This window comes from Chelon labrosus (genome assembly GCF_963514085.1).
Source record: "Chelon labrosus genome assembly, chromosome: 20".
NCBI classification, from domain to species: Eukaryota; Metazoa; Chordata; class Actinopteri; order Mugiliformes; family Mugilidae; genus Chelon; species Chelon labrosus.
In genome coordinates this window covers 2,693,857-2,707,502 of record NC_140353.1, presented here as the reverse complement: position 1 = coordinate 2,707,502, position 13,646 = coordinate 2,693,857, and the positions used below count along the sequence as shown (strand labels likewise).

General features: G+C 45.6%; 1 protein-coding gene across 1 annotated transcript in view; it reads left to right on the top strand.

Moving 5' to 3' along the window:
* Positions 1 to 13,345, top strand: part of eif2ak3 (eukaryotic translation initiation factor 2-alpha kinase 3) — a 29,857-nt gene extending 16,512 nt beyond the window's left edge. The window contains exons 3-18 of the mRNA XM_084568794.1: positions 1,273 to 1,467; positions 1,577 to 1,707; positions 2,041 to 2,311; positions 2,411 to 2,576; positions 2,770 to 2,895; positions 3,095 to 3,217; positions 3,305 to 3,534; positions 3,824 to 3,936; positions 5,299 to 5,421; positions 5,857 to 6,006; positions 6,539 to 7,085; positions 7,214 to 7,387; positions 7,528 to 7,701; positions 7,810 to 7,911; positions 9,409 to 9,471; positions 10,420 to 13,345. Of these exons, the coding sequence (XP_084424920.1) occupies positions 1,273 to 1,467; positions 1,577 to 1,707; positions 2,041 to 2,311; positions 2,411 to 2,576; positions 2,770 to 2,895; positions 3,095 to 3,217; positions 3,305 to 3,534; positions 3,824 to 3,936; positions 5,299 to 5,421; positions 5,857 to 6,006; positions 6,539 to 7,085; positions 7,214 to 7,387; positions 7,528 to 7,701; positions 7,810 to 7,911; positions 9,409 to 9,471; positions 10,420 to 10,602 (2,871 nt within the window). The 3' untranslated portion in view covers positions 10,603 to 13,345. The remainder of the gene's footprint in view (positions 1 to 1,272; positions 1,468 to 1,576; positions 1,708 to 2,040; positions 2,312 to 2,410; positions 2,577 to 2,769; positions 2,896 to 3,094; positions 3,218 to 3,304; positions 3,535 to 3,823; positions 3,937 to 5,298; positions 5,422 to 5,856; positions 6,007 to 6,538; positions 7,086 to 7,213; positions 7,388 to 7,527; positions 7,702 to 7,809; positions 7,912 to 9,408; positions 9,472 to 10,419) is intronic.
* The last annotated feature ends 301 nt before the right edge of the window (positions 13,346 to 13,646 follow it).

Genomic DNA, 13,646 nt, shown 5'->3' with positions numbered 1-13,646 from the left:
AATGGCACACACACACACACACACACACTCCCACACACACCCCCACACACACATTATCCAGGACTGAATACTTCTCTTTTAAAGATCCAGGTTAATTACTTAGGCTCTCAGTTGTGTAATGGTGCCAACTCTGTGGATTGAGTCCAAGTGTGCGGGGGCCAGAGCTGCTGCTGTTGTTGCTGTGTGGGTGGATGTCTGTGTGGATAAGTGTTATTTTGTGTTTGAATGATTTTCTGTCTGTGCAGAAAATTAAATAATAATAAAAAAAAAAAAATCCAGGATGGCTTGTGTGTGTGTTGGAAGCCTTTGCATAAATCACACTGTAATAATGAAAAGTGTAATTCATTATCTTACGAAGGATTTGCTTGTTCAGAAGTTTGTGAGACCGGAGCATTACCTCATATACTCTTTATGTGTCAGTAACTTGGCTCTATTTAAAGTATGAGAACAATTTAGACATTTAGTGGTTCATAAAGTTTCAAGGATGTTTTCATATGTTTACAGTTTTTAAAGCGGTTCCCTGAGGAGATATTTTGTCATTACAGCCGTGTTATAATAAGTAATAGATGGATTATTTTTATTCATTACCTTTTGGTGCACATTTGCCAACAGGAGCAGTAGTTGTTGCTGACAAATTAATGATAACGGGATGTATATTGGCTGATTTGTTAATCAAAAATTCTGAGGCACTTTTCAGAATTTTTTTTCCTAGGGCTGAGCAATATCTAGATTTATTTTATTTATTCCGTTTTTATTTTATCCGTTATTTTCTGTCTGCATGTACTCAAAACAAAACGTGATTAAAAGTGTTTTCTTTATCAAAGCTTCATGGCATGTATATGGTACATGATCTTCAATATACGTATATATTTAAAAAAACAAGAATAAAAATGTCAGTGTGCATCATTTGTTAGGAAATATTTTTCAATAAAACAAAGTGCCACTTCTGGGCAGGCCGTCTCCAGCGGCTGCATTTCCTCCAGCTCGTTGTGAACCAGTAAAGCTCAGACATGCTGGCGACTCAGAAATGGCTGGATTAGGGTGACAACAACGGGAGAAATAATCTCCATTTTGCAATTGAGGCATTTTCCGTAACATTCAAAAACTTGAATTAATCAAATTATTTTGATAAGTCGCTCAGCTCCAGTTTATCCCAGAGAGCTCTTTTTTTTTTTCTAAAAACCTTGGTGGACTACACCAGCTCTTTCCAACGTACGTCCATGAACTTGTTTCTGGAGACGATGACAACCAACCGGATTTGTTTTCCCGCAGGTGTTTGGCAATAAGATGGTCATACCTTCACTGGACGGTGCCTTGTTCCAGTGGAACCGGGACAGGGAGAGTATGGAGGCAGTGCCTTTCAGCGTGGAGTCCCTGCTGGAGTCGTCCTACCGCATCGGAGAGGACACGGTCCTGGTTGGGGGCAAATCCCTCACTACCTACGGCCTGGGGGCGTACAGCGGCAAGGTCTGTGCAGCGACGAGTAATTTGAATAAATGTAACACATCTTAACCTCGCTTACACGGCGGAAGGACCTTGCTTGTAATTTTCCCCCTCCCCGTGTCGCTTGCCACAGCTTCGGTACATCTGCTCCGCGGGGGGCTGCAGTCGCTGGGGGGACGACGAGGTGGAGACCGAAGATGTGCTCCTACTGCAGAGGACTCAGAAGACTGTGCGAGCCATCAGGCCTCGATCAGGGATGGAGAAGTGAGTTTGACTCAATCGACCCATCTGTCGGTGTCGGTCAGCATGTCAGTCAACCTGGAGCAGCTACTGTGTCTCGTGTGGCGTTTTGGAAAAGAGTCACAGACACTCGATTGATTTCCAGTCAGATGTTCTCAATAAAGTCACTTAAAGCTTCAGGGTCAATGGGATGGCATTTTTTACACGTTGACTCTATAACACCGACCAGGCAGATCATTTTTGACATTGATTACCTCTAAATTATTGATTATCTAAATGTCTAATCGGTCCATTCATTTTGTGAGCCTTCTACCATTTGTCCCCATTTCAATCGTGTGATGTCCCTCTTGATCCAAGGTGGAACTTCAGTGTTGGAAACTTTGAGCTGAAATTTGTTCCGGAGATGCAGCCTGGAGTGAACTTCCTGGAGGGAGAAGTGTTGAATGGTGACACCTGGAAGGAGAGGCAGCGGGTCATCATCGACGAACCGGGAGCAGGGAGGGAGCAGGCGGAGAACCAGCAGAACCAAAACCACCACTTGGACCTCGTCATCAAAGTGTCTGTTCCCGACTGGAAGGTCATGGCCTTCAGCGCCGAGAATAATGGACAGCTGATCTGGGAACGTCAGGTGAGACCAAGATCCTTTACACTTGAATTCAGAGCTTCATGACTAAATAAATGAAGTATATTCGGTTTCACCTGTTTTCTTTTTCTTTTTTTACTGTAGTTCTGCACACCCATTGCCTCGGCCTGGCTGGTGGGTGGTGGTAAAGTTACACCAATCAGCCTGTTTGACGACACCGTCTACAGCAACCAGTCCGAAACCGATGACGAGGAGGGCGATGACGATACGGAGAAGGCCCGGGGAGCTGCAGAGTCCAGTGTTTACCTCGGTAGGTTCACACGCATGCACGTAGACCTTTTGTATTAAAGACGGCTGCATTCCACCAACGGGACGTCCTGTCCTTCCAAGTGCATGCTGGGACTCTTAATGGATCTTGTATTTGTGTATTTTAGGTGCATTATTTGCACCTTCCTGACACTAAAGTGAATTTAGAGCAGCTCCTTTTGCCCTTGGTTTTCCAGGCATGTTCCGGGGGCAACTCTACCTCCAGTCCTCAGTGAGGATCAGTGAAAAGTTCCCCACCAAAGCCATCGGATCGGAGAAAGATATAATTCCACTGCCCACCGTCAAATGGAAGCCTCTAATACGTGAGTCTGCTTGCGTATTCATTAGATGCTGTGCTCCGTCACCAAAGGAACCAAAGATCTTCCGAGGTTCCAAGAGATCTTTGATGTCGTATGGGCACCGTGTCTCGCTTTGCCCTTCTTTAATCCTATCCTCAGTTTGTTGTTCCATATTGATTGGGTAAACAGATCAAATACCTTGTTCATCTTGACCTTGCTGCAGATTCTCCATCTCGGACACCAGCTCTGGTCGGCTCCGATGAATTTGACAAGTGTCTGAATAACGACAAGTTCTCCCACGAGGAATACAGCAACGGAGGCTTGTCCATCCTCCAGTATCCATACGGTAAGAGCCTAAGTGTGACTTTAAAAGACAAATGCAGCATTATATGTACAAACCTCACTGAGCGGTTTTTGCTTTTTCTTCCTGTAGACAACGGCTACTACTTCCCTTACAGCAAGCGCTCCCGGGGGAAACGTGACAGCGCCGTGATCCTGATAAATGGAAAGGGGGCGAAGTCTGACAGTCGCAGGAGGAAGGACCCGGTTCTGCTGCTGCCCTGGTGGAAGGAGATCCTCGGCACCATCGTTTTCTGCATCGCTGCCACCACGTACATCGTTCGCAAGTTCTTCCACCCTCCCGCCCCTGTGGCCTACGTTAGGGTAAGACCGAAGACGCAGCCTGCTGCGAGAACACCTTATTGACAGTTAGTGCCGGTGGCTATGCTCGGTATATAATGTTGATGTGAATTCAGCCGCTGCAAACAACTTTATAATCTGTATTTCTTCTTTGGTATCATTGATTTTAACATTAGTTGATTTATCCTATGTTTCCTGTGTCTGAGAAAACTTATATAAAACGTTTTTTTTCCTTTTTAATTTTAAATCACAACTCACCACCGCCGGTAATTTCCCTAACGTGTCTTCGCTGTCCTCCTTCTGTCCCTCAAAGCAACGGAAAGAGTCGGAGACACAGTGCCAGACAGACTGCAAGTTTGACCTTGAAGTTGTGGAATCCAAAGAGCCCGTTGCCACGGAGACCCGTTCCTGCGAATACGTGTCCAGGTACATCATCGCAGCACGCCGCTAAGCAGAAGATGTTATTTATTTATTTTATTTTTTTATAATGACTCGCGAGAACTTCACCTGTCTGCTGTGCCAGGGAGTTGTTATCCCCCACACTTGAAAGTCGGACGCGAGTCCCACTCTTTCAAGGTGTAGCCACGGATTCAGCACTGTTACCATGGTGACCGGCGGTCTTCCAGCCTGCCTCGATAGGACAAGGCAGAGATGGGAGACGAGAGTCGTAGCGGTGCATGATTGGGTAACTCAGCTGTTTGCCATCAAATGAAAATGACCTTGGTCCCGGCAGACCGCACCCTGCTCGGCAGCATCTGCCACGGGGTCGGAGTGTCACTTTACATCACTGTCAGGACATTGTCAGAAGTTTTTTCCTGCTATTTTGGACATCCTGAATATGATCAGCCACCATAATTTATGAGCTGTCACTGACCTCCTGCGGTCTGATCGATGAGAGTTTACATGTTTACATCCGTGTGCTGAATAAAGCGTCTCTACTCTCCCAAACACCAGCAAAAATCACATTTAACTACAGTTTTTTTCTTCTCTTCATGTCACCACTCTCACCTCCTCTTCTTTTGATCCTCCCTAAATTGACAAACCCGTCCCTTCCCCTTTTTAAAGCTGCTGCTGCTGCTGCTGCTGCAGTCCATGCAAATGACTCTTGCCAAAGAACTTTCCTTAAATAAAACGTGCGGCTGTTGCAGCAGCTGAGGCCGGCATGAGTCGGGTTCATTAGGAGGGAGGAAGAGATCAGAAACCAAGTCTTGAATCACATGTGTTCACACGCTTCCTAATAGGACAGCCTTCAGTCCCCTGAGGACAATGAGCAGGGCTGGTTTGACGGGGTGGATGAAAGTGGGGCTGTAACATTTTCTCACTTTGAGCCTATGGCTGTGGAGCCGTAGGTAAACACTGCTGCAGCTGCAACAAATATCTTTAATTTAAAAACAGGTCCACGTTAGTCTACGAAGAAAACTGTTAAATGCCTTAAAGTGTAATATTTATTTCTAGTGTGACAGCCTGTTTATGAGTCTAAAAAAAATAGTTCATATCTAATTTTGCTTTCCAAGCCTGACAAGGCTCGGTGACAGTGAAACAATGTGACTTCTGGATCCTGTTTAGCTCGGCGTTGGTTACCTGCCAACTCAGAAGTCACAGCCAGTGTTGACATGGATTTGGCTGGTTGTAATTCCTTCGTTAATCACCTTTCGTCACTTTCTAAGCCTCCTTGATCACAGTGAATCTTCTGCCATACACAGCTCCTTTTTTGTTTTTTTTGTTTAACACTCACAGCAGAGCGACTCTTGTTTGCACAACGATAACCGAAGTGTCTCTCCCCCTCAGGTACCTGACAGACTTTGAGCCAGTGCAGTGCCTCGGCCGCGGGGGGTTCGGTGTTGTGTTTGAAGCCCGCAACAAAGTGGACGACTGCAACTACGCCATCAAAAGAATCCGTCTGCCCAATAGGTAGCTCCTCACGCTGGCTGCACCAGACTTCCTTGCTGGGGGGCTGTTAGCTCTTCCTTTATCTGGGGTTTTCTTTGAATCTGTTTAACTTGGTTATGTAAGCAGAAAACCACGTCGGGGCATAGCTGACTCTGTGGAACAAATATGAGCCATGAATTTCTTTATCTAGATCTGACAACCGTGAAAATGTAGCGCTGAGCTGATGTATTTTAGCCCTGTTGTTGATTTGTCTATTCATTATATTTCATCCCTTAAAGTTTCTGCAGTTGAATAAATGTTTTTACTGCATCACCAACCCCTGAAAGAACTGCAGTTTGTTTTATATTCTGAAATTATTTTTGTTTAGACGATCAGGTCTTGGAAAAACCTGTTAAAAGATGAATCGACCCAAATGTGAATGAAACTCTAAAGCTCATTCTTCTTCCTGTCATTCAGGGAGCTGGCCCGAGAGAAGGTGATGAGAGAGGTGAAGGCCCTGGCAAAGCTGGAGCACCCGGGGATCATCCGCTACTTCAACGCCTGGCAAGAGAGCCCCCCTGAAGGCTGGCAGGAGGAAATGGACCAGAGGTGGCTGAAAGACGCCAGGTGAGCCAAGGTTTTTTTTTTTTTTTTTTTTTAAACCTGTTATCCTGGTGTAGCTCAGCGGGTCGTCCCACAAGCCACTAAGCCCACAGGAGGACCGTTGTTAAGCTGCGTCCACGCACACAAAGACGTTTAGCCCTCCCCTCTGGACACATAAAGACATGACAAGTAGCGCTCCACAGACGTTACACCACCTCTCGTCTCGTTGCACTCTGAGTCTAAAGCGTCATGAAAGGTTTTATGCATATTAATGTTAAGCAGTTTAATGCCGCTTTGCTTTAAATTGCCTCGGCAGACTTGAACATGAATCATGCACCCATGCATTTGATATAATGCTACTCACTGTGCATTTTAAATAACACACATTATAGAATCAGCTCTGAATCAAACACATATTTGCCTTCTGCTTTAAACAAAGTCCTACTTTAACTACTTTACAAAGTGTTTTCCGTGCTTATAACATATTTGCATGTTGCTTGGAAGTTATTTTATCGTATCTGTGTCGGCAGCAACAACAATCCCTTTTCTTTTTCAGCACCACCGACTGGCCAATGAGCTTCCTTGACCACATGGAGGTGCTGTCAGTCAAAGTACCCGTGTCCAGCTCGGTGTCTCCTGCCTCCGGACCCGGGGGAGACGCTCTGGAGGCGTCTGTCAGCGCCCAGGCCCTGCTCTCCAGCAGCGCCGTGGGCTTCAGCGTCGACGACGGCGACCTGTCCTTCCACCCGATGCTCGGCCACGACAGCCTCATGTCCGAGAGGGACAGCCAGGCCGACCCCGACGCCTCGGACACCCCCCACTCTTTCGAGCTCTGCCCTCCCCGCGGGCCCAGCGACTGCACCTCGTCCTCCTTCGACATCGTGTTTGAGGACTCGGGCTGCGACCGGGATGCCGACGCAGACACAGACTCGGGCTCCGACGCAGCCAGTCCCGGCACGGTGACGAAGAACAGTTCATCTTCCTCACACACCAGACGACAGGAGTCTGTCCCAACCTCATCTTCCTCTCCTCCTCGGCCAACCTCACTTATCCTGGCTCTCCCTACCACTCCTCCAAACCAGCGAGTTCAGCCTTCCCCAAAGGTCAGTGGAGAATCTACTCAATCTGCTGCACTAACTGGAAATTCTAATACTAATCTGATTATAAAATAAAGCCAGAGTCATCTTTTTTTTGTCAAAGTAAAAGTAATGTGCACCTTTCCTGTGTCCAGGTGTACCTGTACATCCAGATGCAGCTCTGTCGGAAGGAGAACCTGAAGGACTGGATGGCTCAGCGCTGCCTGCCGGACCAGAGGGAGCACAACCAGTGTCTGGACATCTTCCTCCAGATCGCAGAGGCGGTCGACTTCCTGCACAGCAAGGGACTCATGCACAGGGACCTCAAGGTGAGGACAGTCTGTAGGAATATGATGTCAAACTGAGAAATTTATGGTAAAGCTAGTTTTGGTCTCTATATTGGTTATGTTATGAGTTGCATGCAAAGTTGGTGCATTGGTAAAATAACCGCTCACTACTTCTCCTCCAGCCCTCCAACATCTTCTTCACCATGGACGACGTGGTGAAGGTGGGAGACTTCGGCCTGGTGACGGCCATGGACCAGGAGGAGGACGAGGATGAGCCGAGCGCCCTGACGCCCGCCCCGCTCCTCACCCGCCACACGGGCCAGGTCGGCACGAAGCTCTACATGAGCCCGGAGCAGGTGAGGAAACACACAGAGAAACCCGATTGTAGGATTATCATTTTTTATCTGTGAACCTCTAAAACAAGGACTAAGTCTGTTTGTTTTTCCTCCTTTTTGTCCTGGCAGCTCTCTGGAAACTCGTACTCTCACAAAGTGGACATTTACTCTCTGGGTTTGATCCTGTTTGAGCTGCTCTATCCCTTCAGGACCCAGATGGAGAGAGTGAGGGTGAGTCAGCAAACACATGGGCTTATAATCAGGGCTCTAGACTAGCATGGGACCACTTTGAGACTGTTGAAGCTTACAATTTTATGTGGTCACATCGTGTAAGTGGCCCAATCTGGTGTCGGTTAGAGAGTTTTTCAAAGAGAAAATCAGGTTGTTACTGTGAAGTCTTTCAGTTTATATAGGGAGGGAGAGCCAAGAAGAGGTTCTGACTTAGACACAACTGATGATCAAAGTACAGGCAGGGAGAGACTGAAGGAAGACTGAATACTTTCAGCTAAGGGACGTCGCCCTGATCCTTAACTTTTAATATTCAGTATCGACCGATCCGAGTGCTGAAAATTCAAGGCCACTAAAACAGAAGAAGAAGTTGCTTTGACGCTCCAGGGATGTGGTTTTTGTTCATGGCAGAGCTAAAATAAATAACTACAAAAGATCAGGCTTGGCCGAAGCCAGAAAAAAAAAAAAAAAACAATACCGCCCTAGACATCCCTACTTTCAACCAACTCTGCATCATGGGAAGGCGAGGCTGCGTGTGTACATTACCAGGTCAGCGCCGCCTGGAAGCTTGAGACGTCGCCGTTGAATAAAAGTGAAAACCTGCAGGGACTGATGCGTGACCCAAATCTTTACATCAGCACAGAACTGGGTTATGCAAATTACCTTTTCACCGGCTCGCAAGGTCACCGTTGGTCACCAAGTTGGCAGCACCAGTGGACCATTAGTGGGGGGAAAAAAAAAAGAAGGTGTAGAGCTCTGGAGTCGGCCAGATGATGATGATGGAGTCTAGGTAGGGAGTTGGAGAATTGTTGCTGCAGCTTCCACTGCAGAGCGAGCGTGCAGACGGGACGATGGATGGTTTCTCAGAACCAGGACACTCTTAATAACGCTGCTGGTGGACTGGAAGAGATTTGTAAAAGTGTACAGACAGAACGTCCAGCTAGCAGACGACGACGTAGATGAATCTGACAAAAGCAGATCGGGTTAAAGTGCTTTAATTTAATTTAATTTCCAGAAACTGTTGATACAAAGCAATAACTAACACAGTGAGCAGGATTTTTAGACCCATAAACTGTATGTAATGTTTATGATGCTCCTAAGTAATCGGCTCGTGAGCGATTAAATAAAATATGTCCGACCTGAAGTTTTAAAATGTGAAAAGAAATAAAAAATGTAGTGTTTCTATATAAATAATAGAAAGCCAGTACAGTTTATTTTAAAGAAGAGAGATGTCCAATAAAACAATTCTGTTCTCTTTACTAGCGCTTGATTATTTTATTTATTTATTTTATTTTCTGCAGAGGTAATAGTTGTTTTGATTGCTACTTCACTCTAAGTGGTAGTTTTCCTGGTGAATTCTCTCACAGATGCACTTGTTTTTTTTGTTTTTTTACTGGCGATTAACCATGAAGTCTTTGTCTCAGTAACAAAGGGACCTAAAAAAAAAAAAAAAGCCATTAGCACAGCTCCACTCACAGGTGTTTACCTCCTTGCTTCCAGACGCTGACAGACGTGCGATCGCTGTGCTTCCCTGAGGTTTTCTCCAAAAACAACATGCAGGAGGTGAGTGGCTGTCTGCTGCCATCTAGTGGCCAAAAATGCGAACTGCGTCTGGAGACAAAAACAATCAACTTTAATGTTGTTTATGCTGAGAACAAGAGGTAGGATGTGAATAAAGTGGGATACACAGAGAGATGGGAGAAGATTTTAATGACCCGTCTGCGTGAAGATAAACCAGGTGGTGCTGAGCTAATCCACATGATATTCAGTCAAATACACAAATACCTAATTTTACTCACTGAAGGCTTAAGTGTGGGACCTCTGGGTCAGGGTCAGAGCTCAGGGCACCTGGGACACCTAGCAAACCAGAGGCAGAAGGCCCTGAGCTTGTGCCACAACGTACGAGCTCAGGGTGCCAGGGGCATGAGACGCTTAGCTTGGGATACCAGGGGCAAGACACACTGAGCTCTGGGTACCGGGGGAACAAGGCTTCTGTGGGATGCATCTTGGCTAAGATAGTTGGTGGGGCCTTTAGTGTGGGACCTCCAGGTCCGGCTGGGGCTAAGGGTCAGGGCAGAGCTCGAGGCCCTGATCTTGTGCCACGAAGTACGAACCCGGGGTACCAGGAGAATGAGGCTTCTGTTGGGTTCATCTTCAGTAAGAGTAAAAGGCAGCCCTAATATTTAACAATTTATGACTTTAATTCATAATTAATTCAATTATATTCCTCTTATCAGTAGAATAGAGACTTAGATGTATATTGTAGTAGCGCACCATGAATCAGCCGGTACTTTGGTGTGTGGTGTTGCTTCCATTACCTCGTTTACCTGCAATGAGATTAACATAATCCCTCAGCATAAACTGTGAACTACCCCCACCCTCTTATCTCAGTATCCCACTTTACTGTCAGTGTACTTTAAGTTGTGCTGTGTGGGCAGAGGACGTGTTTCTGTTGATTTAATCTGTGGTTATGGTAGATGAACTCACTGTCCTGTTTTATTCTGTGTGTAGCTGAGTATGGTCCGCAGCATGCTGTCACTGAGCCCCAGCGAGCGTCCCGAGGCAGCTGACATCACCGGGACGCCCCTCTTCCAGGAGCTGGAGCTGCCGTGCCGACTGGCCGTGAGGCAGCGGTCCCGCACCTACAGCGCCTCTTCGATGGGCCGACCTTCACGCCAGACCTCGTCTACCTGAAAAGCCCACCACGCAATATGTAAACCCTCCTCCCCGTGTCCCTGCCGCCCCCCCTCCCCCCTCCCTCATGGTCTGCCACCCAAGACGAACACCTCAGCGCCCTGCCATCACCCTCTGCCTCAGATAGATTCACTTTAAATGCCAAGAAAGTGTGCAGGAATCCATCTGAATCTGTTTAGAGCAGCGAGACACGGTCCTGCACAGTTTCTGGTGAATGCCGTTACATTCTCACGCATCATTACACTGCCCGGGTTTTAATCACATGAACAGGTGAAAAAAAATAAAATTTAGAAGCAACAGCCGTTCTGTAATGTTCATGACCAGACGTGGTTCAAGTGGTGCCTTCAGATAACTCTTAGCGTGAACTTTAAATGTCTCTGAGCAGCAGGTGGGAGCTGTTTACTCTGCGTAGATTAACCTGGTGATTTATCTTCCGGTGTTTGCCTGTTACTGACTCAAACTACTGGCCTCGCTCTGACACGGCAAACTCATTCACCTGCTCCTCAGAGACAAGTGACAGACACGCTAAGAGCCGCGGCGGCTCTGATTTGATCCAGGTCTGGTCACGACGCGCTGCTTGCTCCCAACATTCAGCCAGTGTTCACTCACCCACGCTACACCTCAGGTATCAAAACCAAGAGGACACTCCAAAGGGGCCTTTGATGCTTGATCGTCCGATCGACTAGTGATTGGTCACTAGTTTGAGCACTTACTGGTGTTCTGACACCTGATATGCCTGATTTGGGAGACCAAAAAAAAAAGACCACCTCTTTCCTATGTGTGTTTTTTTTATTAAATGAGAGAAGGTGATGTATTGCATAGAGAAGAGTTTATGACCTCTGTCCATCAGATATGACTTGCCTTTAGAAAAGGGGCCTGTGGCTCCCTCTGAGTGTGTGCTGAGCCAGTGGCTCGTGTCTTTTTGCATGTACCTGATAGGACATTGAAGGCGTGAATGTGAGTTTGATCTCGAAGCCAGTACTTGGACGCATTATTATTATTATTTTCTTTTTGTGCGTGTAAATTTTACACAAAGACTCTGAGGTGCTCAATCATTTTCTAACACCTCCTCTTTGCTCTGTGTACATAACGGAAGGGAAAACTTTGTTTATATCCTTTTCTTTGTTAAATCAGATGATACGTTCGATCGATCTTGTACATAATGTAAGGCGCCATTGCTTGTAAATGGCTTTTTTTCATGAGACAACTGTAAGATAGTGTGATATACTGTGAGAGAGGGAACAATGAGGAGACGATCTCTGCCATTAACGGATAGGTGAATGTTACAGTGTGACCTCCAGAGACAGGCGATGGGATGGTGGTCACCTCTTAGAAATTATTTTCAGTGTTTGATTTCACATGTCTGGGGAGCCTGGGTGGGAACGGTCCGCTCCGCTTTGAGCACCAGAGGAGAACATGCAGGAACCAGAGTGCCATTTGAAAGTCAGTTAAGTGTACTTTTTCCCGTGATAACTGATAACTCACCTCACGTTTTGGAATTGTGCTGTCGTTGCTCCGACCCCATCCGGCTGGCGTTCCCAGCGAACCACGAGAAACACGACGCCGAGGTCTGCAGCTCTCCCGTGATGCAGGAAAAGAACATTTAGTCAAGAAGTCGATACTGTTTTCCCCCTCCACTCTGTCTACCGGGGACCTGGACCTGATTTAGTTCATGTTATCCACATGTTCATTGTTGCATTAGAAGTGCTGGGAGAGTCACATGACCTGTTTGTAACCACACAAACTGCTAACTGTAATGTGCTTTCAATGATTGTACTTTACTAAGATCCTCTTTTTTTTTTTTTTTTTTTTTAAGTAAGTGCAGTTGTTTTGGATTATTCTGCAGGGTTTTTGGATTACTGTAAAGTCTTGACTGTGTCTGATACAGGAAGTGATGTTCGTTCATCCATCCACTCAGCCCGGCCCAAAGTGACTCGCTCTTAAAATGATCAGTCCTCTGTTTAAAAACACACTGCCCGACAGACACCGTGATAGAGATGGTTTTGTAGGAAATATCCTCAAGATGGGAGGAAAATTATGAAAACAAACGCCACTAATCCAACTGAAGCTTCTGTATGAAGGTACTGTTACATAAGTCCAATGTAACACATCTTGTAGGATGAATTTTTGATATTTCATTTTTGAATTGGAGGCAAATATTTGCAATTTTTTTTGTCGTCATTTTATAAAAATCAGTTCCTGAGTGAATTGTGTTATAAAAGTTAGTCAGAAACTTCCACAACTTTAAACACCCACAGTAGTGAATAGTCATGTTTATACCTTTTAATACTGAAAACAGCATTACTGATAATACTGCATTATCAGATGTTCCACACATGTTCTCCTTTTCAGTCAAACCAAGAAAATGTGATCACACAAGTAGTAAAATCGTGTTCATCGTTCTTCTTCTTCCCACTCCTGCCGTCCGCTGAGAAGCCAGAGCCCTCTTCAGGACACGTAGTTGTTATCTGTGCACAAACTCCCTCCCGTTTTCTCTGTCCATGTTCAATTGTAAATATGTTTATTTATGTTTCGATGCCGTGATCAATCCGTTCTGGGTTGGTGTTATTATGAATGCGCTTCATGCGATGGAGTGTGTTGGAATATGATGACTTCTTATAAGTCTAAATTTAATAAACTTGTTCTATACCATTTGTACAGTTTGGTGTCCTTGGTGTGCAGTCTGTGGGCGCTGTTGATCATTCACACTAGGTTATTCTTACTGTTCATCCAGTGCTTGGCATATTATATGACGCATAAAAGCGTAGTTGTTACCGCACAAAGCAACATTAGATTCTAGTATTGCTATAGAGTTGCTCCTAGAATAGTAGAGAGGAAATACAACTGCCAAATCCAACATTTGGAATATTTTCTGATGCTATAAACTGCTCAAAAAGAACCAAATTCACATTTTGAACCACTTCAGTTTGACCCTAAATCTTAATGTTCCAGTTAAATATGTATTTAATTAATTGAATTGCTATTTTTGTGTTTATTTAATGTTCACTTTTTGAAAATATCCCCACTGTGGAATAAATTAAAGT